Source organism: Pseudophryne corroboree, chromosome 3, assembly GCF_028390025.1.
Source record: "Pseudophryne corroboree isolate aPseCor3 chromosome 3, aPseCor3.hap2, whole genome shotgun sequence".
NCBI lineage: Eukaryota > Metazoa > Chordata > Amphibia > Anura > Myobatrachidae > Pseudophryne > Pseudophryne corroboree.
This window is the reverse complement of record NC_086446.1, coordinates 388,311,812-388,336,960: the sequence shown is the minus strand read 5'-3', so window position 1 is coordinate 388,336,960 and position 25,149 is coordinate 388,311,812. Positions and strand designations below refer to the sequence as shown.

The 25,149-nt window shown below is 44.0% G+C and overlaps 1 protein-coding gene across 1 annotated transcript in view; it reads right to left on the bottom strand.

Moving 5' to 3' along the window:
• Positions 1–949: 949 nt before the first annotated feature.
• CNTNAP1 (contactin associated protein 1) overlaps positions 950–25,149 on the bottom strand; it is a 219,128-nt gene continuing 194,928 nt past the window's right edge. The window contains exons 21-24 of the mRNA XM_063960038.1: positions 17,672–17,765; positions 15,580–15,810; positions 7,882–7,926; positions 950–1,651 (exon numbers count right to left, since the gene is read on the bottom strand). Coding sequence (XP_063816108.1) covers positions 1,461–1,651; positions 7,882–7,926; positions 15,580–15,810; positions 17,672–17,765 — 561 coding nt within the window. The 3' untranslated portion in view covers positions 950–1,460. The remainder of the gene's footprint in view (positions 1,652–7,881; positions 7,927–15,579; positions 15,811–17,671; positions 17,766–25,149) is intronic.

Below are 25,149 nucleotides of genomic sequence, written 5' to 3'. Positions count from 1 at the left end.
AGGAGGTTTATTTAGAGGAAATCTGTAAACACACCTATGCATTATAGAGTGATTATAGCTTGACTGATGACAAATGCCTCAGTCTTTACATCTCAGTATTTCAGGTTCATGGTCCTATGCATATACATTATTTGAATTATTGAGTGACATATTTGTATCAGTTTGGAAGAAGCCAGAAAGAAAAGACTGTAGATTCAACAGCCACCAATTTTAGGGGAAACATTTGGGATTTTTTTTCTTATTTTTTTTTTTTAATCTTGAAGCCATAAAACCAAAATAAACAGTTCCAGTCTCCAGCATCGCACATCTCAGATTAATGACACAAGATATGTCCTTCTAGACCAGTCTAAGGTCCTGTTCTCAGAAACCCCGTAAGTGCATGTTTTCCAGATTCCCTGGCAGGAGCTCAGGTGTATTAATACCTGGCTCATTGTACAAAATCAAAGTGTGTTGCTAATAATTTCATCTGTGATTGTGTAGAAACCTGGGATATCATGCATAACTGATGACAGCTGGGACAGTTCTGTGGTTGCAGTTTTAAAGATGGGTACACACCGGAGTGATGTTGGGCCGATTTAACGTTTAGAAGCGACAAATTGCCTACATCGCATGTATGGTGTATGGGTGATTGCGCGCTCCTGTGGTCGCTAGTGAAGGTCACCAGGTTTGATGTGCTGCACATCAAACCTAGCGATATTGCTAGCTACCTAGTTTATGCTTATGAATGATGGAACATGATTGTTCCGTCCTTCATAAAACACGTTCTAATGTGTATACAGAATCTGGGCTCAAGGGCATTCATTCCGATGTCAGTGTGTACCCAGCTTTAGACTTTCTCAGGTATCCAGGTGTGAGTAAACTAATGGTTGGTACAAGATTTAATGTACAGTACCTGTAGCTAAATGGCACAGAAATTCATATGGCTTGATGGTACCTAGGCTGCAACAAAAAAGGTAACAAAATTATGTAATTAATTTGATAAAAAGCAGTAGTACTGATGTTACAGATTCAATGACAAAGGTTGTCTTCTTTTTTTCTATATCAAGGCTCAACCCCTGCTGCTCACAGTTTAATGGAAACATCAGCAATCTCAATTGTCCTTCATACCAAGATAGTTATACGTCAACATTATTCCCAGTACTGGAAATACAGTGATGAAGACCGGCAGTAACACAAGTATTTCTTACTATCTATCTAGTTTTGAGAGTAGGTCATCCAGGGTTTCAACCTAATATGAATGGTATACTCACTCCCCAAAGACCTTGCTGCTCATCAACTTGTCTGGATGAAGATACTGTGCTCCTAGCTTTCTCAATCCATTCTACTTGTCACTTTAAGGTCCATCCTTCAACTTTCCCCCAAAATATTCTGGACCGAGTATCTGAAGGTGCTATTGGCAAAAGTTCCCGGACGTCCCATGAACAGATGGCTGCTGCTTCCTGGATATGGCTACCCTAGGACTATTCTGCCTTTGCCCCTTCCTCCTCAATTTGGGGAAGGGGCTGCTCTTTCCTCGTGGAAGACTTTGGAGCGCTTGGAGCATCTACAGCTTTTGGTTCATTGGTAAGGTAAGATCCTTTATATCGGTGAAAGTAATGGTAAACCAGAAACAATGCTGCAACCGCAATGAGGAAGAGGAAGATCACTATGACTAGTTAGAAGAAGAAAAAGCATTGTATTACTAGACATATATTGTCATTATAGTATTACATCAAACATGAAGAACATATCAAACAAAATAAAACTAGCCCTCAAAAATTAAATAAATCTGTATGTACATAAAATGAAACATAATACTTAGACTACAAATAACATACATAAAGATGTGTCCTCATACATCTAGCCTCAATGCGCCACACAGCAGGAGATGCCTGGTGCGAGTGAGCTGACAGGTCCCATCCAACTGCGCTGGTATCAGGCGCCTTTTTCTCCAAAAAATATGAACCAGGAGACTGTGCTGATTAATTTGATATGCAGCACTTGTATATCTGTGTGTAAATGAGTCTGTTTATGAAGCACAAAAGGAACCTGATAAGGAAGAAGGCTGCATCGTAGCACTTCGTATGCAGATTGAGAGACTTATTTGCACACAGATATACAAGTGTCACATATCAAATTAATCAACACAGTCTCCTTGTGCATCATAGTCACAGTGCATTGCACATTTTCGGTCAAAGATGCCCGACGCTAGCAGAGTCTCATGGGAACTGTTGTGCCAAGATGGGCTGTTTGGCGTGACTGCAGCAAAGATGTATGAGGACATATTGTACATTGATATGCATGTGTGAGCATTATTTAAATTGTATCATCGCAATTTATAGGTAAACAGCATTTAGAATCATATTGTATTGCCAGTGCTTTCTCCAGGGGTGATTCAGAGCTGATCGTAGATATGCTAAATTTAGCACATCTATGATCAGGTTCTCTGACATGTGGGGGGGGCGCCCAGCACAGGGCTTTCGCACCTGCCAGGTAGCTCCCTACCTGTGCAGCCTAGCTGTGCTGGCAGCTGGCTACCCAACCCAACGGTCCGGACACACCTGCGTTGTCTGGACCACGCACCCCCCCCCCCCCCCAACGGCGTTCTAACGCCATTGGTACACCCCCTCCTGCCCCGCGACCGCCTCTGCCTGTCAATCAGGCAGAAGCAATCACACCAGTGAGATGCTTTTGCATCTCACTGGCTGCACATGCGCAGTGTGCCTGCCGCGCATGCGCACTGTGTAAAGGGCTTCAGAGTGTGATTGCTGTTGTAGCAGCGATCGCCTCTGCATTAGGCATCTGTTTTCCCTGTGCTGCAAACAATAGGCTCTATTATCACTAAATCAACTGCTGTAAATATATGGCCATGCATAATAATAAAACAGTGGGGGGGTTTTCTTGAATGTTTAATATTTTGCATACATTTTATTAGTAAATAGATTACACCATGTATTATTATTATTGTGTGTGGATATTATTATCTCATTTTATGTATATTTTTCTATGATTTGCTTAAATACATTTTAGAAGTAATCTGACTGCACACTTACACCTGTCGGTATACTGACAAGTGTCGGGATTCCGGCGCCAGCACACTGACTGGCGGGATCCCTTCAGTATATTTTGTAGGACCTGGACGCTTTTTTATTGGCGACCTGGTGCAGACACTCATTTTAAATTTAGTTTTAGTTTATTCTGTTTTCAGCATTGGGACTAGCATCTGTCAGCCTCAGTTTGGGATGCCTGGAGTGGCTGCAGAATTGCCATGATCAGCATCTCATTCTGGGGCAGATGTATTAACCTGGAGAAGGCATAAGGAAGTGATAATACAAAAAGTAACCAGGCGCTAATATATCATCACCAGATTTAAATGATTGTGTTGCTGGTAATGAAAATTTTATACAAATAATATTGCAATTAGTGTATATTCAAGCTGCAAGAGAAAGCTTGACTTGGGGTAAATCAAGTCAAAAAGAACCGGCACTTTACAGTCTCCGGTAACACTGGAACAACAAACAAATCTCCTCCTGCGCTATGTATATTATGATATGATATGGCTCAGAGTTCAATAAAAACAAATAAATAAATTCATATATTCCATATATCTTTTTTATTATCACATATGAATATATATATAAAGAATAAACTATTTAGACCGGTCAAATATAACACTAACAAAAATCTTACCTAACTAAAGGAGGTGGATCTTAGATAAACATAGGTGCGAATTACAGCTGGTTAATTAATTTTATGATCCAATACATGGACTGACTTTTTAGTGATTTTATTAATTTTTCATTACATTCTGTGCACAGAAGTTTATCTAAGATCCACCTCCTTTAGTTAGGTAAGATTTTTGTTAGTGTTATATTTGACCGGTCTAAATAGTTTATTCTTTATATATATATTCATATGTGATAATAAAAAAGATATATGGAATATATGAATTTATTTATTTGTTTTTATTGAACTCTGAGCCATATCATATCATAAGGAAGTGATAAACCAGTGATATGTGCAAGGTGATAAATGCACCAGCCAGTCAGCTCCCAACTGTCAATTTGCATATTGGAGCTGATTGGCTGGTGCATTTATCACCTTGCACTTATCACTGGTTTATCACTTCCTTATGCATTCTCCAGGTTAATACATCTGCCCCTCTGTTTGAAACCCACTTTCAGTAAGGCATTGCTACTACAGGTAGCCTTATGCAGCAATCAGAAAATGCATGGCATTGAGGTAGGTTGCTCCCTTGTCAGAGTCAGATTTCAGTTTTGGTTCAGCCCTCTGCTCCATCCTGCACAAAAGAATTGTGTACAGGGTGCCTAGTGTTGAGAGGGCAGTAGTCCTTTCCATTTAAAGGGCTGTTCTGCCTCTTTGCTGGGCCCTGGAGGGAGGTGTCCTCCTTTTGGCACTTTCTCCTTGGTCAGTTAGAGAAGCCCATAATCAAGGAAATAGCAACCTTCCTGTGAGCAGCCAACAGCAGCGCCTCCTCCCTATTTGAACTCTTATCTGATGCACTTAGTAGTGAGGTGTATTGGTCCAATGGATATTGGGGGTCATTCAGATCTGATCGCTGGGCAGCGATTTTTGCAGTACTGCGATCAGTTAGTCGCCGCCTACAAGAGGAGTGTATTTTCGCTGTGCAAGTGTGCGATCGCATGTGTAGCAGAGCTGCACAAACTGATTTTGTGCAGTCTCTGCGCAGCCTAGGACTTACTCTTCCAGTGCGATGAGAGTAGGCTGTTCGTGACCGGAGCTGACGTCCGACACCCTACCTGAAAACGCTTGATCCCGCCTGTGTTTTTACGGACACTCCCTGAAAACGGTCAGTTGCCAGCCACAAACGGCCTCTTCTTGTCAATCTGCTTGTGAACGCCCACGTGAATGGATTCTACCCACCATTCCGTCGCAGGGCGCCGATGCCAGTTGCAGCCGTGCAACGCGCCGGCACAGTGCGGTGCATACGCATGCGCACTTTGGATCTGATCGCCTGCTGTTAGAAAACTCACAGCAGAGATCAGATCTGAATGACCCCATTGTGCGGGCTGTTCCCTGTCTTTGACAGCTCCATTTCACAATGAATTGTCCAATGGCTGCTGTCTTGATCTTTTCTTTAATTTTCTCTATAGCTGGGATGGGGTGTACATCCAGGCTGGATGAGGGATAGTGGTAAAAAAGTTTGCCTACTCCAAGTGTCACCCGAAATTGTCTTTTGTGCAATATGTGAGTAGGGGGACCAGTAGCTCTGCTCACCTACAAAAGCACCCCAGCTGCAGTTGCAGGCTCTTACACAACTAGCCAAATGACCTAGAGATCTAAGCAGGGATTCTAGCTCTGCCCCTTACCATGGGAGCCACTGGGGTAAACATGTTTTATCTTCATGTCAGAGCCCTTCTGCGTTCACCGCAGCTGCATTTGACTAACCGATTTGCCTCAGGTGTCCTCTTCCTTGGTACAGATTATGACAGCCACCACCACTATGTCTAGACCATGGAAGCCGCAGCTTACGGGGGTAAGCTCCAGGCTCCGGAGGATTTTCACTCTGAGTTTTCCATTCAAGTGGAATGTGATGCTGCAGAAAGGTCTTAGTCTTCCAACAGGAAGCTGGCAGTGGACATTCTAGTGTAATTGCTGACATCATGCAGTCGCTAGAAATAATAGTGACAAGTTCCAAATAGATGTTTAAGAGGACAGGCAAACAACTGTTTCTTTTTCATTTCTACTCGGAGGAACTGCTTAACCAAATGTGGGTGTAGTCTGATTGCATATTTCAGTTCTGCAGATTGAAGTATCCTTATACTCTCCCTAGCAAGATGTAATAAAACACGAATCACTGCTAAGACCACCACCATTAAGAGTCTGAGCACTGCTGCCATATGGGATAGTGCAGTTAGGAAGATTGAGGCTACCCGTAACACTATAGCAGGGCCCTTCATGAGACTCAGATTTTCTATCTTTGGCTTGTGTTAATAAGGCTGTAGGATGGTGGTCAGAACAGTGGATGGAGGGTCTGGAATCTGGCAGTCCAAAATTAGATTTTACAACTCTGGTGGAGGATATCCATGAGGCCTTTGGTTATCTGGGGAAGCAGCCATTTACATTAGACTAATTGGGGTCAGCTTCTACAGTCTCAGGATACCCTGTACTCTTGTATTTGTGAGGTGGACACCATGTCCAAGAGGAATTCCTTCCATATTCTTGGGATGTCCTATTTATTCCTAATTTGGATAAAATTAGTTTCCATGCCATGGAAAGTCCATTTTCCAACCCTCAAGTAGGGCTGCAGAGGTAAACAGACTTGTGAAGAAAGACATCTAGCTCCCAAACCCTATGACAAGCATTCAGCATCATGGGCAGGCTGCTCACTTTGGAACTCTTGAGATGAAAGCCTCTGTCCAAAGGGTTTTTACAAAGATAATGGCAGTGATGACAGCCATTCACAGAGCTAACAGACTGCCACTCATCCCTTACCTGAAGGATCTGGTGATCTACGCGATCAGGCACATGTACTGGAAGCCTTCTTATAGGGGAGTGGTGCACGTGCAACCTCCAAATATCTCCCAAAAGCTCCTTGACACCTTAACGTGGTGCGGACAGCTTTATATGACCCTCCTTTCAAATCAAAGTATTTGGTAGAGTTACTGTAAAGTTCATGACCTACAAGACTGCTTTTCTGTTAGCGGTCTCCACAGTCATTAGAGTTTTGGAACTTTTAGCTTTGCATAGTACAGTAGGTCCCCATTCCTCATCTTCAGTAAAGACAATGCTGTTCTTAGTCCTAGAGCCAAATTTTTATTTTAGCCCAGAGTATACTCCAAGTTCCATCTGAATCAAGGTGATTCCAGCTTTAGACCAGAAGAATTCTCCAAAGGAGGAAGACTTTCTGGCAAAGGGCATTGAACACCTACTGTATGTCTATATGATTAGGAAGTCGTACAGGTTTGTGTATTACTCCAGTCATTCACCAGGTTTACATTGTGGCAAAGTTCAGTGAGGTTGTGTTGATGTCACTGTGGGCTATGTACAGTTAAATGGAAGGATAAATACACATTTTCAGATGTATCGTTGGCACAAAGCAGTGGCTGATGACTGGTATATAATGAAGCATACTCATGGGATAGGTGCACAACACGATATACATAATGCTGCATATGAGCAAATGTATGCATTTGGGCCCTCATTCCGAGTTGTTCGCTCGGTAAAAATCTTCGCATCGCAGCGATTTTCCACTTAATGCGCATGCGCAATGTCCGCACTGCGACTGCGCCAAGTAAATTTGCTATGCACTTAGGAATTTTACTCACGGCTTTTTCTTCGCTCAGGCGATCGTAATGTGATTGACAGGAAATGGGTGTTACTGGGCGGAAACAGGCCGTTTTATGGGCGTGTGGGAAAAAACGCTACCGTTTCCGGAAAAAACGCAGGAGTGGCCGGAGAAACGGGGGAGTGTCTGGGCGAACGCTGGGTGTGTTTGTGACGTCAAACCAGGAACGACAAGCACTGAAATGATCGCAGATGCCGAGTAAGTCTGGAGCTACTCAGAAACTGCTACGAGGTGTGTAATCGCAATATTGCGAATACATCCTTCGCAATTTTAAGATGCTAAGATTCACTCCCAGTAGGCGGCGGCTTAGCATGAGCAAATCTGCTAAAATCCGCTTGCGAGCGATCAACTCGGAATGACCCCCTTGGTTCTGTGCACAAGGTGTTGAATCACCTGCGGCCAAACTGTGCTACATAATTGCTTTCTCCTTTTATTTTGAGTGCCACAACTGTGGATCCTTCTATTAGATGAGTGCTCTATTCTTAATCATAAAATATCTCCAAACACCTGGGTTATCATATTCTATCTAGCCTGTGTGATGATTACATGCATAATGGAGTGAAAATACTCACATGCAATAATCCCAGCGAGTCCATCATCATGTACATGAGGAAATACTAGAAGACAGAACAGAATCAGTTACCGAGGATCTTTAGGGAGACCAGCACATACCAGCTGAACAAAATCATACCACTGATAGGCCAAATCAAACAGAGACGCAAACTGCAACAATGATACATACTATACAAATTCATTCATCTAAAAATCTGTCAAAAAATTCACATATAAACATGAATCTGCGTGGCTATTTCTGTTGAATTAACATGCATTCTGGCTGTTTTGGCATCATGATTGTTGAATGTTTGTCTCACAGGAGTCTTGCTGACCACTGCTGCTCTTACATTGACCATAGTGAGTTGTAGTATGAATGCCACTACTACTATTTGATTCCACATAGCATGTTGTAAAATTGTTAAAGTATACTTCTCTCCCACACAATCAGCCATTTCTCTGGCTGGGTCCACAGGATTATCCACAGTATAACACTGGGATATAGTTGAGAGACAGCGGAAATGGCACCAACACGGTCACAAGCTTCCTGGCCTCCCAGGATGCATCGGGGCCTTCACCATATAGTCCCGCCCACTGACTCAGTCAAATCAGTTTTTTGCTTGGTGCGGCAGGAAGCCGCATGGTCACAGGGCTGCTGAGAAAAGCAGCCTCAAGCTTTTATTATTTTATTTTTATAGACTTACTATATTTTTTTGAGCGACTTTTCTTAACAGCATCTTAAACGCATACTAGAAAGAGTCGCTCCAACAAATCCCCACCGGGTCACAACAACGCTTACCTTCGCGGTATTAGTGCTGTCTCGACGGGAGTCTGTGTCGGATGTTCTAGCAGGTCCAGCAGACGTAACCAGGCTGTGGCCGGAGCATGGGGGGACGGTAAGTCTATGGATTTCCTCTTACTAGAGGGGTCAGGACACAGCTACACTGATTTGATGGAGACTGTAAACAGTGTGTTGATGTGCCGAACATCTCGAGTGCGACAGCGCTACGCTCCAGGGATCATAGGCGCCAGGACTAGGGAGAGGCCGCGATCCTTAGAGTTTAAGTCAACAGGGGGATTCAGACGCTCTTCTGGCCGCCCCTCCTCCGAGTTCATGACCAGTTCCCGCGTGTCTCTCGTCCATGAACTGAATGACCTCACTTTCGGCTCAGACGCTACCACGAGGGTACTCGGTCGCAGCTTAGACGCTGCGGTTGTGTACACTAGAAATCCCGCCTAGACCGAGTCGCAGGCCTTAGCGTCTGCATACACGTAGAAGTCGCTGAGCGTCCGTGTCCGTCAGTGTGCGACCGTGTCCGTTATCAGTTATCAAGAGCGGTAGTGTACATCAGTAGCGTCTGAATCCACTCAGCGTCTTACGAGCGTATTTGCTTGGATATGGAAGTGTGGTGAGTCTCCCTGTATCCCGCTCTCCGGAGGCAGGGTATACAGTATTAAAAATTCTCTCTACTTTTTAGTATGAATTGTTAATTTTTAGTACCTATTGCATATGAGACCTACTGTGTTTTCTGCATGTTATGTTGAAAAAGAACCAGTTAAAAACAGAAGTACAATTTTCCTACTTATGTATAAGTTGTTATGGGGGTTGTATTCTCATATGACAATGTCTAATGCTTTAACATGTGACTGACTGCTAGTATGTGTGCTGACTTTTCTGTGTAATGTCAGTCCTGTTCTGACCCTCAATTCAGATGCACTGTGGTCAGATTGATCTCACTTCTATATACTCATATATAGGTGATTTTCAGTCACAAATTGTGTCGTCATTAACAGATTATTACCATGTCTCTGAGCGGCAAAGTAACGAGGAGAATTTATCAAGCACTCCTACAGCCCTAACATGCTTATCTTGTAAGACAGGGTTAATTGATATGAACCAATTGGTTGCTTATGAGGGTTTGTGTGCGAACTGTTTTGCTTTTCAGCAAAGTAAAAAACAGGAGTTGGTTCAACCACCAACAGAGCCACCATGGAATATGTTCGCAAAGACTCTATCTTCAATAGCGGACAGGTTAACTCCGGTAGCACCACCTCAAGGGTTAGGTTACACTATTAACCCATACATGCAGCTCCCTTCCTACGGCTTGGTTCCAGTAGCCTCTACAAGCAACCAAGAGACAGGTAAGACTAAGACAGATACGTCTATGTGGCAGACTACACAAGATGATACAACAGATGATACAGTAGATTCAAATACTCCGTATGATGATCAGTCGCAGAGTTTTAGTTCAGAAGATGTAGCTGAACTTATTAATGCTGTGAAGGCTGTTCTCTCTTTAGAAGAGCCAGCCAAGACAGTGTTAAAATCTAAAGCACCTGTGTTTAAACGAACAAAATCAGTTAAAGCTGAATTCCCAGCGTCAGATGAGCTGACGGAAATGATGGATGAGTCTTGGGCGATGCCCAGTAAGAAATATAAGATTCCTAAAAGATGGGATTCTTATTATCCATTTCCAGCTGTGGAGTGTTCAAAAAGAGAAGTTCCTCCAAAAGTAGATGCACATGTTCTGCGACTTGTGCATAAATCTGCTTTACCACTGTCATCTACCTCACTAAATGATGTCACAGACAGAAGGGTAGATAGCCTTTTGAAAAATGTATTTTCTCTAGTAGGAGCAGTGGTAAGACCTGCTATGGCTTCGGCCTGGGTAGCAAAGGCAATGGGCGAATGGATAGAGGAACTAGAGAATGACATCTCTTCTCCTAGTAGGGAGCAAGAGGATCGTTTTAGCCGTTTAAGACAATCTGCCCAATACTTGGAAGAGGCAGCAATTGATGTAGGTACAGTTGCTTCTAAAGTTTCAGCCTTGACAGTAGTCGCTCGCAGAGCAGTTTGGCTACGTACCTGGAAGGCAGATGCAGAATCCAAGAAAGAATTGGAAGCATTGCCTTTCATTGGTAATATATTGTTTTGAAAACCATTATCTGATATCCTAGAATCAGAGGCTGAATCAAAGAAGGTCAGATTTCCGGCAACCTATAACCCTTAGTCCAAGGGTCGAAAATTTTGCTCTTTTCGTTGGCAAAGCAAAGCGAAAGCTAAAGAGGAGCCTAAGCAACCCCAGTTTAAAACCAGGGGTAGGAAGCAGTGGGCTAGCAAAAAGCCAGCTTCCAAGCCTGAACAGAAATCATCAGCCTGAAGAGACGGGCCTCCGCCTGGAGGATTCCAGGGTTGGGGGCCGACTCCTTCATTTTGCACACATATGGCAACAGTCAACAGTAGATGCTTGGGTGCAGAAGGTAGTATCTGAGGGGTATGGGTTCCCATTCAGGAGGCAGCCTCCTCAAAGATTTTTTTGCACCAGCCCGTCTCGTATAGAGTCGAAGGCCAATGCCCTGCAAGAAGCAGTCCAAAAATTACTGCAGTCAGGTGAGATTGTCCCAGTACCTCCATCACAAAGGGGACAGGGGTTTTACTCCAATCTATTTCTAATCCAGAAGCCAAATGGGTCATATCGACCAATTCTCAATCTGAAAATGTTGAACAAATACATTTGGATCCCAAAGTTCCACATGGAGACGTTACGCTCCATAATGTTGGCTATGGAACCGGGAGATTACATGGTATCTCTGGATGTACGGGATGCTTACCTACATGTGCCTATAGCACTGTCTCATCAGTGTTACCTCAGGTTTGCCATCCTCCAGGAACATTTTCAGTTACAAGCCTTGCCCTTTGGGCTAGCAATAGCACCCAGGGTGTTTACCAAAATTATGGTGGTTATGGCAGCTTGTCTGCGCAAACAGGGGATAAGAATATTCCCATACCTCGACGACCTGTTAATCTTAGCACATTTGCAAGATTTACTGTTGAGCCATCTTCAACAGACAATAGTTTGTTTACAGAGACATGGGTGGCTCATAAATTGGGAAAAGTCGTCTCTGAATCCGTCACAGCAGATGGTTCATTTGGGGGCCATATTGGATTCAGACCTACAGAAAGTTCTCTTACCAGAGAAAAAGATAGTCAAGGTGCAGGTCATGGCTCAGGAAGCGTTGCACGCCCAGACAATGTCAGTCCATGCAGCGATGCGACTGTTGGGTCTGATGGTATCAGCCTTCGACATGGTGGAATATGCGCAATTCCACTCCAGACCATTGCAGCGCCTTATTCTGACCAAATGGAACGGAAATCATCAGACGATAAAAAAGCAGATGATAAAGTTTCCAGTAAACGTAAAAAGGTCTCTAGCGTGGTGGCTACAGACAGATCGTTTAAACAAGGGGAGACCCTTTTGGATAAAAGAATGGCAAGTTCTGACAACAGATGCCAGCCTGCAAGGCTGGTGGTGCGGCACTCGGAAGCCTGTGGTTCCAGGGAAGATGGACCACAAGGAAAAGTTGCCTGCCAATAAATCTGTTGGAAATAAGGGCCATTTACATGGCTTTGGTTCAGGCAAAGGACAGTCTGCAAGGAAGACCGGTCCAGATTCGCTCAGACAATACGACAGCAGTAGCGTACCTCAATCATCAAGGAGGAACTCACAGCAAGAGACTGATGGAGGAAGTAACTCCCATTCTAAGATGGGCAGAACTCCATCTTCCAGCATTGTCAGCAGTGTTTGTCCCAGTTGTACTGAACTGGGAAGCGGATTTTCTCAGTCGACACACCATTCAGGAAACCGAATGGGCATTGCACCCAGAAGTGTTTCAGGCAATAGTGAACAGATGGGGTCTACCAGAGATAGACCTCATGGCGTCTCGTCTACACAACAAAGTTCCGAGGTACGGATCGAGAACGAAGGATCCCGGAGCGGTCCTTGTAGACGCACTGTCAGTAGAATGGAGATTTCATCTGGCGTATCTGTTCCCCCCAATATCTGTGTTACCCAGAGTAGTGAGAAAAATAAAGCAAGCAAAAGGAGCAATAATTCTAATAGCTCCAGCTTGGCTAAGAAGGCATTGGTACACAGATCAACTGAGGATGTCCGTGGAAGCACCAATGCTGCTCCCTCAACGTCCAGATCTGCTAATGCAGGGTCCTTGTTGTCACAGTCATCTGGATCGCCTGTCTTTGACGGCGTGGCTGTTGAAACCTCTATCTTAGAGGCTAGAGGATTTTCGAATCAAGTAATCCAAACTATGCTTAGAGCAAGAAAGCCTTCTTCGGCCCGTGTGTATCATAGAATATGGCAAGCCTATATTCATTGGTGTACTGGAAAAAATTTGAATCCAAGATCTTTTAAAGTATCCAGGATTTTGGATTTCCTTCAAGCAGGATTGGATAAAGGTTTGAAAGTTGCTTCCTTGAGAGTTCAAGTATCAGCGTTAACTGTATGTTTTCAGCGAAAGATCGCTGATTTACAGGATGTACGTACTTTCTTTCAGAGAGTTGTGCATATTCAACCTCCATTTGTTCCTCCTTCAGCTCCCTGGGATTTGAATTTAGTTCTTAAATTCCTCCAGGGTCCTCTGTTTAAACCACTTAAGAGAGCAGATCTTAAATGGTTAACGGCTAAAGTACTCTTTCTACTGTCAATGGCGTCAGCCAGAAGAGTGTCAGATTTAGGAGCATTATCGTGTAAGTCTCCTTTCCTAAGTTTTTTTCCAGACAGAGCAGTACTCAGAACGAGATCTGGTTATCTTCCAAAGGTGGTATCAAAGTTTCACCTGAATGAAGAGATTGTAGTCCCAGCTTTTCAGGTATCGGGACTATCTGCGGGAGAAGCGTCGCTGGACGTGGTTCGAGCTTTAAGAATCTACATAGATCGTACTAGTGCCATCAGAAAAACACATTCTCTCTTCATCCTCTACGGATTTCATAGAAGAGGATGGCCTGCTAGTAAACAAACGCTGGCGAGATGGCTCTGAATGGTAATATCAGAAGCTTATTCTCATGCAGATCTCCCTACTCCGGCTAATGTCTCTGCACACTCTACACGTAAGGTAGGTCCTTCATGGGCAGCACAACAGGGTGCTTCAGCAGAACACTCACTGGTCATCTCCAGACTGGACTACTGTAATCTCCTCCTGACTGGCATTCCTGACAAATACCTCTCTCCACTCCAATCTATCCTCAATGCTGCTGCCCGGCTCATTTTCCTCACCAAACGCACTACATCCACCTCTCCTCTCTTACTAGACCTTCACTGGCTCCCCTTCCCTTTCAGAATCCATTTCAAACTTCTCACACTTGCTTACAAAGCCCTCACCCACTCCTCTCCCATCTACATCTCTGATCTTATCTCGCTTTACACTCCCACCCGTCCTCTTCGCTCTGCTAATGCTCGCCAACTCTCCTGCCTACGGATTACTTCCTCCCACTCCTACCTCCAAGATTTTTCACGTGCTGCACCACTTCTCTGGAATTCCCTACCTCTCCCTCTCAGACTCTCCACCTCTGTACAAAACTTCAAACGGGCTCTCAAGACCCACTTCTTCACCAAACCCAGCCAAATCTCATCCTAACCCTCTGTTCTACACTCTCTATGTACCCAAATTGTGTCACCCCTGTCTGTCTACCCCTCCCCTTTAGAATGTAAGCTCTCACGAGCAGGGCCCTCCTCCCTCATGTGCTTACCCTTTTCTTACTTTAATAATCTTCAGCTGCACCAAATCCAGCAGTCTTCTGCCACCTGATACTTATTCCAGTGTCATCTGCTGATGTAACTATGTGTATTTACCCTGTACTTGTCCTATATTGTAGCCAACTGTAAGTTGCTGTTTTCCTAGTTGATTATTTGTTTATGTACTCTGTAATTGGGCGCTGCGGAACCCTTGTGGCGCCATATAAATAAAGGATAATAATAATAATAATAATAATAACAGATATGTAAGGCAGCCACATGGTCTTCCATAAACACATTTCATTAGACATTATGCCTTGGATACTATTGCCTCTCATGACGCAGACTTCGGGCGAAAGGTCCTCCTGTGTAATCAGGAGCGTCCCCACCACTAGAATGGCTTTGGGAATCCCAATGTTATCCTGTGGATAATCCTGTGGATCCAGCCAGAGAAATATACGTTATGGTAAGAACTTACCGTTGATAACGTGATTTCTCTTATGTCCACAGGTATCCACAGGGATCCCACCCTGACGCACCTGATTTGAGGATCTTGACAATCACTAAAACCTCTTCCTTCTTGTATGGAAGGGTGTGCATGTGTGTTCTTATCGCCTAAACAGGTCTCTACCTGATGCTCCTGCCTAATTCGCTGTGGAAAGAACTGATTTGACTGAGTCAGTGGGCGGGACTATATGGTGAAGGCCCCGATGCATCCTGGGAGGCCAGAAAGCTTGTGACCGTGTTGGTGCCATTTCCGCTGTCGCTCAACTATATCCCAATGTTATCCTGTGGATACCTGTGGACATAAGAGAAATCACGTTATCAACGGTAAGTTCTTACCATGACGTATATTTTAACGTCATAATGTATACATTTAATAGAAACCAGTGGCATGTTGCTGTTACGGTATCCACGCAGCAGTTTTGTGTCACTTTACAGACAAAATCTATACCTGATTATATAAAGATGTGGTTAAAGCATTCAGAAGACAACACATATAAATTAACCTTGGTGGAAAACCCATTTATATTTCTCCCCATCTTCCTAAAAATGATATAAAAAAATATTTTAAAAAATCAGACCTTGTTAAACTTTCTTTTTTTTGTTCCTATGAATTTATTGCCACTGCCAAATTTGGGGATTCCCTAGTGATTGAGATGTCACAGACGATAAGTTGTTGTACCTCACCTGCCCCAATGTACCATGGGTCCAAGTCATATGGTATGTGGTACACCATCAAGGGCATGGCACCACAGTTAGATTCCACCAGAGATCCCTTCACCGTGATCAGTACTGCCGCCCTACGTGATCGGAAGATATCTCGTATCGGTGTGATGTTGTTGAAGCGTACATTTGCTAGGCATCCTATGAAACCTGGAGTGTTAAACATCTGCACTTCTTGATCTATTGCGCCAGTCTCTAAAAGCAGAAAAGCAGGTGCAGGTCAACAGTAACCAGACTATGTTGCTCCAGGAACAGGTCCAGATGACCTTTACTTTACTTATTATACCAAAGCAGTAAAAATAAATTCACACACACAATATTCATATCACAGTTCCCCCCACCCCCACGCCGCAAACGACTAACCTCTGCTCTGACATGTTTTGCGTCTTCAAACGGAGGCTTTTGATGAGGCGTAACATGTCAGAATTGTGGTGTTGATATTCCAGTCTATCTAAACCCTCTGGATCTGTGCCAATAACTCCTGGGTCTCTCTGTTTGATTGCTGTTACTTGGCATATACCAAGCTGACATCTCTTAAGCCAATGGTATAAGATAAGTATAGATATGAAATGACAATTCTGTCCTGAGCTGGGTACATTTGGTGCTAACAGCCCTAGTATCCACAGTATGTGTCTCAGGCGCAGTGCTGTCACCTCACTGATGTGCCGACAGCTTGTGTTTACCCTATGCTGACACACCACAACGTTATTATAATGTGCCACATTGTGCTACAATGGGGAATATTTTGCAAAACTAGTGGAAAGGTAAAAGGAGTTACTGTAAGTTATAAAATGACAGAATCATCTTTTTGTTTTTGTCTTTGCTATGGAGAGAAAAATAACCTTTATTTGTTTTACACCAGTTTTTGGAAATGTCCCCAGCAATGTTAGACCAATATAGAGCATATTATAGTAATACAGAGATGATAGCCTGCATCACATCTACGCTGCCCTAATAAATAGTTTCTACAGGATGTGAGAACAGAACGTCAGGCAGATAGAGCATTCAGCACTGAACAGACTAAGCACAGGATAAATATTTTTGTCGTGGATCTCCTATATGAGTTGGGAGCTGCAACTTTTTGGTCCAAATCAATATTCGAGAATCCACTAGGAACATTACTGATACTCTTTTCAGACAGAAACGTCTGAAATTCCCAGCTTTTACCTGACATTTCAGTGACGGGTTGCTTTGTCAGACACAGCCTGACCCCACTCTCACATAGGTAAGCCAATTACTGGATAAGAACCTCTGTGTGAAAGGGGTATGAGGTATGAGATGCAAAGTGATACAGTAGTTGGCTCAGTAATGCCACTAACACTTATACCCCTTTCACACAAGGGGGTAAATTTACTAAGATGGGAGTTCTATTTCAGATGGGATGTTGCCCATAGCAACCAATCAGATTCCAGGTATTATCTTCTAGAAGGTGCTAGATAAATGAGAAGTAGAATCTGATTGGTTGCTGTTGGCAACATCCCATCTTAAATAGAACTCCCATCTTAGTAAATTTACTCCAAGGTTTCCACACTGTAATTTGCTGTGTCAACCCGGATTGTTTTCTGTGTGAAAGTATCAACCCGGGTTGAAATTCTCGAGACTTCGACCCAGGAATTTACCAGGGTTGGAGACCCGGGAATTTTGGCTCGGGTTGATCCTTTCACACAGAAGAAATACCGGCGTTGATCCACAAATTACCAGGTAAAACTGCTTCACCCGGCACTTTACTTCCCTGTGTGAAAAGGGGGTCAGGCTATGTCCGGCAAAGCGACCCGGCACTGAAATGCCAGGTAAAAGCCAGGAATTTCAGACATTTCTGTCTGAAAAGTGTATTAGTCAACGGATAATCTGCATGCCACAATGTGTGACAGGTGTGCTATCAATGCTCAATGGGTTTATTGTGCAAAACGGGAAGATTTGCAATCTCTTTTAAACTAGGTGCGGATTTACAAAGAGGAAATAAATGACTATTCAAATACATGGATGGCAAACTAATAACTATGGGTACAGAACTAAAATACATCCATGTACAGAGAGCTAGGATAGGAAAACTGACCTACAACTCTTCCTAGATAAAGAGCTTTTGGGGTGTCAAACTTCGGGTCTTCCCACAATAAGAACTGCTTCTCCACCACGTCATAATAGTCCACCTGTAAGGAGCAGAATTAATGTTCACGCCAAACGCACACATTTTTGACATTTAATTAAGTGATCAAACCGGCTCACAATATCATCCAGCATGTGATTAGCCTAACACTGGTTTACCCTTACCAGTGCTGGCTTTATAGCTAAACCATATCAGTCTATAAAAGCACATAGAACAGTGTTTCGCAAATCCAGTCCTCCATGACCGCTAAGTCTGCCTATTTTCCAGGCCACCATCCGAAATTAAGTGATATGCAGTATTAGTACCACCCGTGAATCTTTTACAATGTATTAGTCAATAATGAATACACCTGTGCCCCAGCTTGCAAATACATAAACATGTTCTGTTTATCTGTATCTGAGGACTGGGTTTGAGACATACTGGCCTAAAACACAATGGGCTTAATACTGTTCTTACCACCTGACTACACCATAACCTAGAAGTTGGACACTTAGCTTTCTTTTACATATCTCAGAGAATGGGGTTTGTAAGTATACATTCAGCTTTTACCACTTTCTCCTACCATTCCAATACCATACAGACTCTCCTCAATAGCCAGAAGATCCAATTACCACTGTCTTCTACCCTTCCAATACCATGAAACCTCCCCGTAATAATATCACATATCTCCAATAACCACTGTCTCCTACCCTTTGAGTACCGTATATACTACCTCACCTCAATAGCACATGTTCAATTTTCTGCTTTTCCTATGCCTCCAGTACCATATCACCTCCTCTTAAAACAATGTTCAATAACACACCACCTCACCCTATCCACATACATATTACCTAAATAGATATGTGGTTCTCAAAATCTGCCTTTAGGACCTCACACAGTTCATGTTTTCCAGGTTACCTGTGGATCCTTAAAATGTGACAGTTGGCAACACACCTGTGTACCTGCTGGGCTGCCTGGAAAATGTGAACACTTAGAGGTTCTGAAGACCTTCTTGAGAAACAGTGACTAGATGCAAGTACCAATTTATCTAACCCTATAACACTTCATATCAATTTCACAAAGATTTGGGGGTCTACTCATGAAGCAGTGAAAATTGTGGAGAAGTGAGCCAGTGAAGTTGTCCATGTCAACCAATTATCTGCTCTATATAATTTTATAGCATGCAAATTAGAAATGTTACTTCAATGCTGATTGGTTGCCATGGTCAACTTCTCCACCGGCTCACTTCTCCACACTTTTCACTGCTTCATGAATAGACCCTTTAATTATCACTTTCTCACTTGTTTCCAGTACTATATAAGCTCACATTAAAATCATTGATTCAATTACCACTTTTTTCTTCCCTTTCAATTCCATACCACCTTTTCTTATTTGTCACTTTGATATTACGGCATTACTAACACTTAACTAACACATGTAATCAAACCCCTAACACTTTCACTCAATAACAAGCCTACCGTCCTCATACTGTACATCTTTGCTTCAGTCGCACCAAACAGCTCATCTTAGCACGCCGGATCCCAGTTTTGTCGAAACTGCATTAAAGTCTGTGCTAATCAATTTGATATGCTACATTTGTATATGTGTGAGCGACTGAGTCTCTGAATCTGCATACGAAGTGCTACAGTATGATGCACTGGACGTGGCTTTTTTCCATGCAAGTACCTTTGTGTTCCGTATACAGACTCAGTCACACACAGATATTCAAGTGTTACATATCAAATTAATCAGCACAATCTCCTGGTACGTCTTAGTGGCATCATATTGTGACTTATACGCAATTTCGACAAATGAGATCTGGCATGCCAAGGGCCCGTTGAGCAGGGGTGGGCTGGGAGTCATCTACAGCCCAGGCTGTTGTCCCCGTATTTCTTGGGAGGCAGGTAGAGAATGCTGTCCGGCTGCCCTGACCATATGTAATCCACAATCAACAAAGCGAGTGGCTGCACACTACACAGAGTGTGCGGCTGCTCACTCTGTGCATAGGTCTGCCGGCTGAGAGGCAGGCCCAGAAAGACGCTTCCTGGCTGTTCTGATTGTGGATTACACACAGAGTGGCCAGGCAGAATTCTCTACCTGCCTCCTAGCCTGCAGCCAGACAGTGAATTGTCAGCATGTTTATTGGTGGATGGCTGGAGCTACCCACCAATCAGAGTGCTAACAGCAATTCACTGTATGGAAGCATGAGGAGAGACAGCACAGGACCGCAGGAGGGGTAAGTTATGATTAGTGATGTGCACCGGTTTTGGATTCGGTTCCGCGGCCGTGTTTTGGATTCGGACGCGTTTTGGCAAAACCTCCCTGAAAATTTTTTGTCGGATTCGGGTGTGTTTTGGATTTGGGTGTTTTTTCAAAAACAGCTTAAATCATAGAATTTAGGGGTCATTTTGATCCCATAGTATTATTAACCTCAATAACCATAATTTCCACTCATTTCCAGTCTATTCTGAACACCTCACAATATTATTTTTAGTCCTAAAATTTGCACCGAGGTCGCTGGATGACTAAGCTAAGCGACCCAAGTGGCCGACACAAACACCTGGCCCATCTAGGAGTGGCACTGCAGTGTCAGACAGGATGGCACTTCAAAAAATAGTCCCCAAACAGCACATGATGCAAAGAAAAAAAGAGGTGCACCAAGGTCGCTGGATGGCTAAGCTAAGCGACCCAAGTGGCCGACACAAACACCTGGCCCATCTAGGAGTACACTGCAGTGTCAGACAGGATGGCACTTCAAAAAATAGTCCCCAAACAGCACATGATGCAAAGAAAAAAAGAGGTGCACCAAGGTCGCTGGATGGCAAAAGTAAGCGACCCAAGTGGCCGACACAAACACCTGGCCCATCTAGGAGTGGCACTGCAGTGTCAGACAGGATGGCACTTCAAAAAATAGTCTCCAAACATCACGTGATGCAAAGATAAATGAAAGAAAAAAGAGGTGCAAGATGGAATTGTCATTGGGCCCTCCCACCCACCCTTATGTTGTATAAACAGGACATGCACACTTTAACAAACCCATCATTTCAGCGACAGGGTCTGCCACACGACTGTGACTGAAATTACTGGTTGGTTTGGGCCCCCACCAAAAAAGAAGCAATCAATCTCTCCTTGCACAAACTGGCTCTACAGAGGCAAGATGTCCACCTCCTCCTCATCCTCCGATTCCTCACCCCTTTCACTGTGTACATCCCCCTCCTCACAGATTATTAATTCGTCCCCACTGGAATCCACCATCTCAGGTCCCTGTGTACTTTCTGGAGGCAATTGCTGGTGAATGTCTCCACGGAGGAATTGATTATAATTAATTTTGATGAACATCATCCTCTCCACATTTTCTGGAAGTAACCTCGTACGCCGATTGCTGACAAGGTGAGCGGCTGCACTAAACACTCTTTCGGAGTACACACTGGAGGGGGGCAACTTAGGTAAAATAAAGCAAGTTTGTGCAAGGGCCTCCAAATTGCCTCTTTTTCCTGCCAGTATACGTACGGACTGTCTGACGTGCCTACTTGGATGCGGTCACTCATATAATCCTCCACCATTCTTTCAATGGTGACAGAATCATATGCAGTGACAGTAGACGACATGTCAGTAATCGTTGGCAGGTCCTTCAGTTCGGACCAGATGTCAGCACTCGCTCCAGACTGCCCTGCATCACCGCCAGTGGGTGGGCTCGGAATTCTTAGCCTTTTCCTCGCAGCCCCAGTTGCGGCATAATGTGAAGGAGGAGCTGTTGACGGGACACGTTCCGCTTGACTTGACAAGTGTCTCACCAGCAGGTCTTTTCACCTTTGCAGACTTGTGTCTGCCAGAAAGAGAGATACAACGTAGGCTTTAAACCTAGGATCGATCACGGTGGCCAAAATGTACTGCTCTAATTTCAACAGATTGACCACCCGTGAATCCTGGTTAAGCGAATGAAGGGCTCCATCCACAAGTCCCACATGCCTAGCGGAATCGCTCCATTTTAGCTCCTCCTTCAATCTCTCCAGCTGCTTCTGCAAAAGCCTGATGAGGGGAATGACCTGACTCAGGCTGGCAGTGTCTGAACTGACTTCACCTGTGGCAAGTTCAAAGGGTTGCAGAACCTTGCACAACGTTGAAATCATTCTCCACTGCGCTTGAGTCAGGTGCATTCCCCCTCCTTTGCCTATATCGTGGGCAGATGTATAGGCTTGAATGGCCTTTTGCTGCTCCTCCATCCTCTGAAGCATATAGAGGGTTGAATTCCACCTCGTTACCACCTCTTGCTTCAGATGATGGCGGGGCAGGTTCAGGAGTGTTTGCTGGTGCTCCAGTCTTTGGCACGCGGTGGCTGAATGCCGAAAGTGGCCCACAATTCTTCGGGCCACCGACAGCATCTCTTGCACGCCCCTGTCGTTTTTTTAAAAATTCTGCACCACCAGATTCAATGTATGTGCAAAACATGGGACGTGCTGGAATTTGTCCACATGTAATGCACGCACAATGTTGGTGGCGTTGTCCGATGTCACAAATCCCCAGGAGAGTCCAATTGGGGTAAGCCATTCTGCGATGATGTTCCTCAGTTTCCGTAAGAGGTTGTCAGCTGTGTGCCTCTTATGGAAAGCGGTGATACAAAGCGTAGCCTGCCTAGGAACGAGTTGGCGTTTGCGATATGCTGCTACTGGTGCCGCCGCTGCTGTTCTTGCTGCGGGAGGCAATACATCTACCCAGTGGGCTGTCACAGTCATATAGTCCTGAGTCTGCCCTGCTCCACTTGTCCACATGTCCGTGGTTATGTGGACATTGGGTACAACTGCATTTTTTAAGACACTGGTGACTCTTTTTCTGAGGTCTGTGTACATTCTCGGTATCGCCTGCCTAGAGAAATGGAACCTAGATGGTATTTGGTACCGGGGACACAGTTCCTCAATCAATTCTCTAATTCCCTGTGAATTAACGGTGGATACCGGACACACGTTTAACACCACCGCAGCTGCCAAGGTCTGAGTTATCCGCTTTGCAGCAGGATGACTGCTGTGATATTTCATCTTCCTCGCAAAGGACTGTTGGAAAATCAATTGCTTACTGCAAGTAGAGATGAGCGCCTGAAATTTTTCGGGTTTTGTGTTTTGGTTTTGGGTTCGGTTCCGCGGCCGTGTTTTGGGTTCGAACGCGTTTTGGCAAAACCTCACCGAATTATTTTTGTCGGATTCGGGTGTGTTTTGGATTCGGGTGTTTTTTTCCAAAAACACTAAAAAACAGCTTAAATCATAGAATTTGGGGGTCATTTTGATCCCAAAGTATTATTAACCTCAAAAACCATAATTTACACTCATTTTCAGTCTATTCTGAATACCTCACACCTCACAATATTATTTTTAGTCCTAAAATTTGCACCGAGGTCGCTGTGTGAGTAAGATAAGCGACCCTAGTGGCCGACACAAACACCGGGCCCATCTAGGAGTGGCACTGCAGTGTCACGCAGGATGTCCCTTCCAAAAAACCCTCCCCAAACAGCACATGACGCAAAGAAAAAAAGAGGCGCAATGAGGTAGCTGTGTGAGTAAGATTAGCGACCCTAGTGGCCGACACAAACACCGGGCCCATCTAGGAGTGGCACTGCAGTGTCACGTAGGATGTCCCTTCCAAAAAACCCTCCCCAAACAGCACATGACGCAAAGAAAAAAAGAGGCGCAATGAGGTAGCTGTGTGAGTAAGATTAGCGACCGTAGTGGCCGACACAAACACCGGGCCCATTTAGGAGTGGCACTGCAGTGTCACGTAGGATGTCCCTTCCAAAAAACCCTCCCCAAACAGCACATGACGCAAAGAAAAAGAGATAGTATACTCGTAACTAGTATGTATGTATAAAGAAAGAAAAAAAAACCACGGTTAGGTGGTATATACAATTATGGACGGGCTGCCGAGTGCCGACACAGAGGTAGCCACAGCCGTGAACTACCGCACTGTACTGTGTCTGCTGCTAATATATAGACTGGTTGATAAAGAGATAGTATACTCGTAACTAGTATGTATGTATAAAGAAAGAAAAAAAAACCACGGTTAGGTCACTGGTATATACAATTATGGACGGGCTGCCGAGTGCCGACACAGAGGTAGCCACAGCCGTGAACTACCGCACTGTACTGTGTCTGCTGCTAATATATAGACTGGTTGATAAAGAGATAGTATACTCGTAACTAGTATGTATGTATAAAGAAAGAAAAAAAAACCACGGTTAGGTCACTGGTATATACAATTATGGACGGGCTGCCGAGTGCCGACACAGAGGTAGCCACAGCCGTGAACTACCGCACTGTACTGTGTCTGCTGCTAATATATAGACTGGTTGATAAAGAGATAGTATACTCGTAACTAGTATGTATGTATAAAGAAAGAAAAAAAAACCACGGTTAGGTCACTGGTATATACAATTATGGACGGGCTGCGGAGTGCCGACACAGAGGTAGCCACAGCCGTGAACTACCGCACTGTACTGTGTCTGCTGCTAATATATAGACTGGTTGATAAAGAGATAGTATACTCGTAACTAGTATGTATGTATAAAGAAAGAAAAAAAAAAAAAACCACGGTTAGGTGGTATATACAATTATGGACGGGCTGCGGAGTGCCGACACAGAGGTAGCCACAGCCGTGAACTACCGCACTGTACTGTGTCTGCTGCTAATATATAGACTGGTTGATAAAGAGATAGTATACTCGTAACTAGTATGTATGTATAAAGAAAGAAAAAAAAACCACGGTTAGGTCACTGGTATATACAATTATGGACGGGCTGCCGAGTGCCGACACAGAGGTAGCCACAGCCGTGAACTACCGCACTGTACTGTGTCTGCTGCTAATATATAGACTGGTTGATAAAGAGATAGTATACTCGTAACTAGTATGTATGTATAAAGAAAGAAAAAAAAACCACGGTTAGGTCACTGGTATATACAATTATGGACGGGCTGCCGAGTGCCGACACAGAGGTAGCCACAGCCGTGAACTACCGCACTGTACTGTGTCTGCTGCTAATATATAGACTGGTTGATAAAGAGATAGTATACTCGTAACTAGTATGTATGTATAAAGAAAGAAAAAAAAACCACGGTTAGGTCACTGGTATATACAATTATGGACGGGCTGCCGAGTGCCGACACAGAGGTAGCCACAGCCGTGAACTACCGCACTGTACTGTGTCTGCTGCTAATATAGACTGGTTGATAAAGAGATAGTATACTACTAATATTATATACTGGTGGTCAGGTCACTGGTCACTAGTCACACTGGCAGTGGCACTCCTGCAGCAAAAGTGTGCACTGTTTAATTTTAATATAATATTATGTACTCCTGGCTCCTGCTATAACCTATAACTGGCACTGCAGTAGTGCTCCCCAGTCTCCCCCACAATTATAAGCTGTGTGAGCTGAGCAGTCAGACAGATATATAATATATATAGA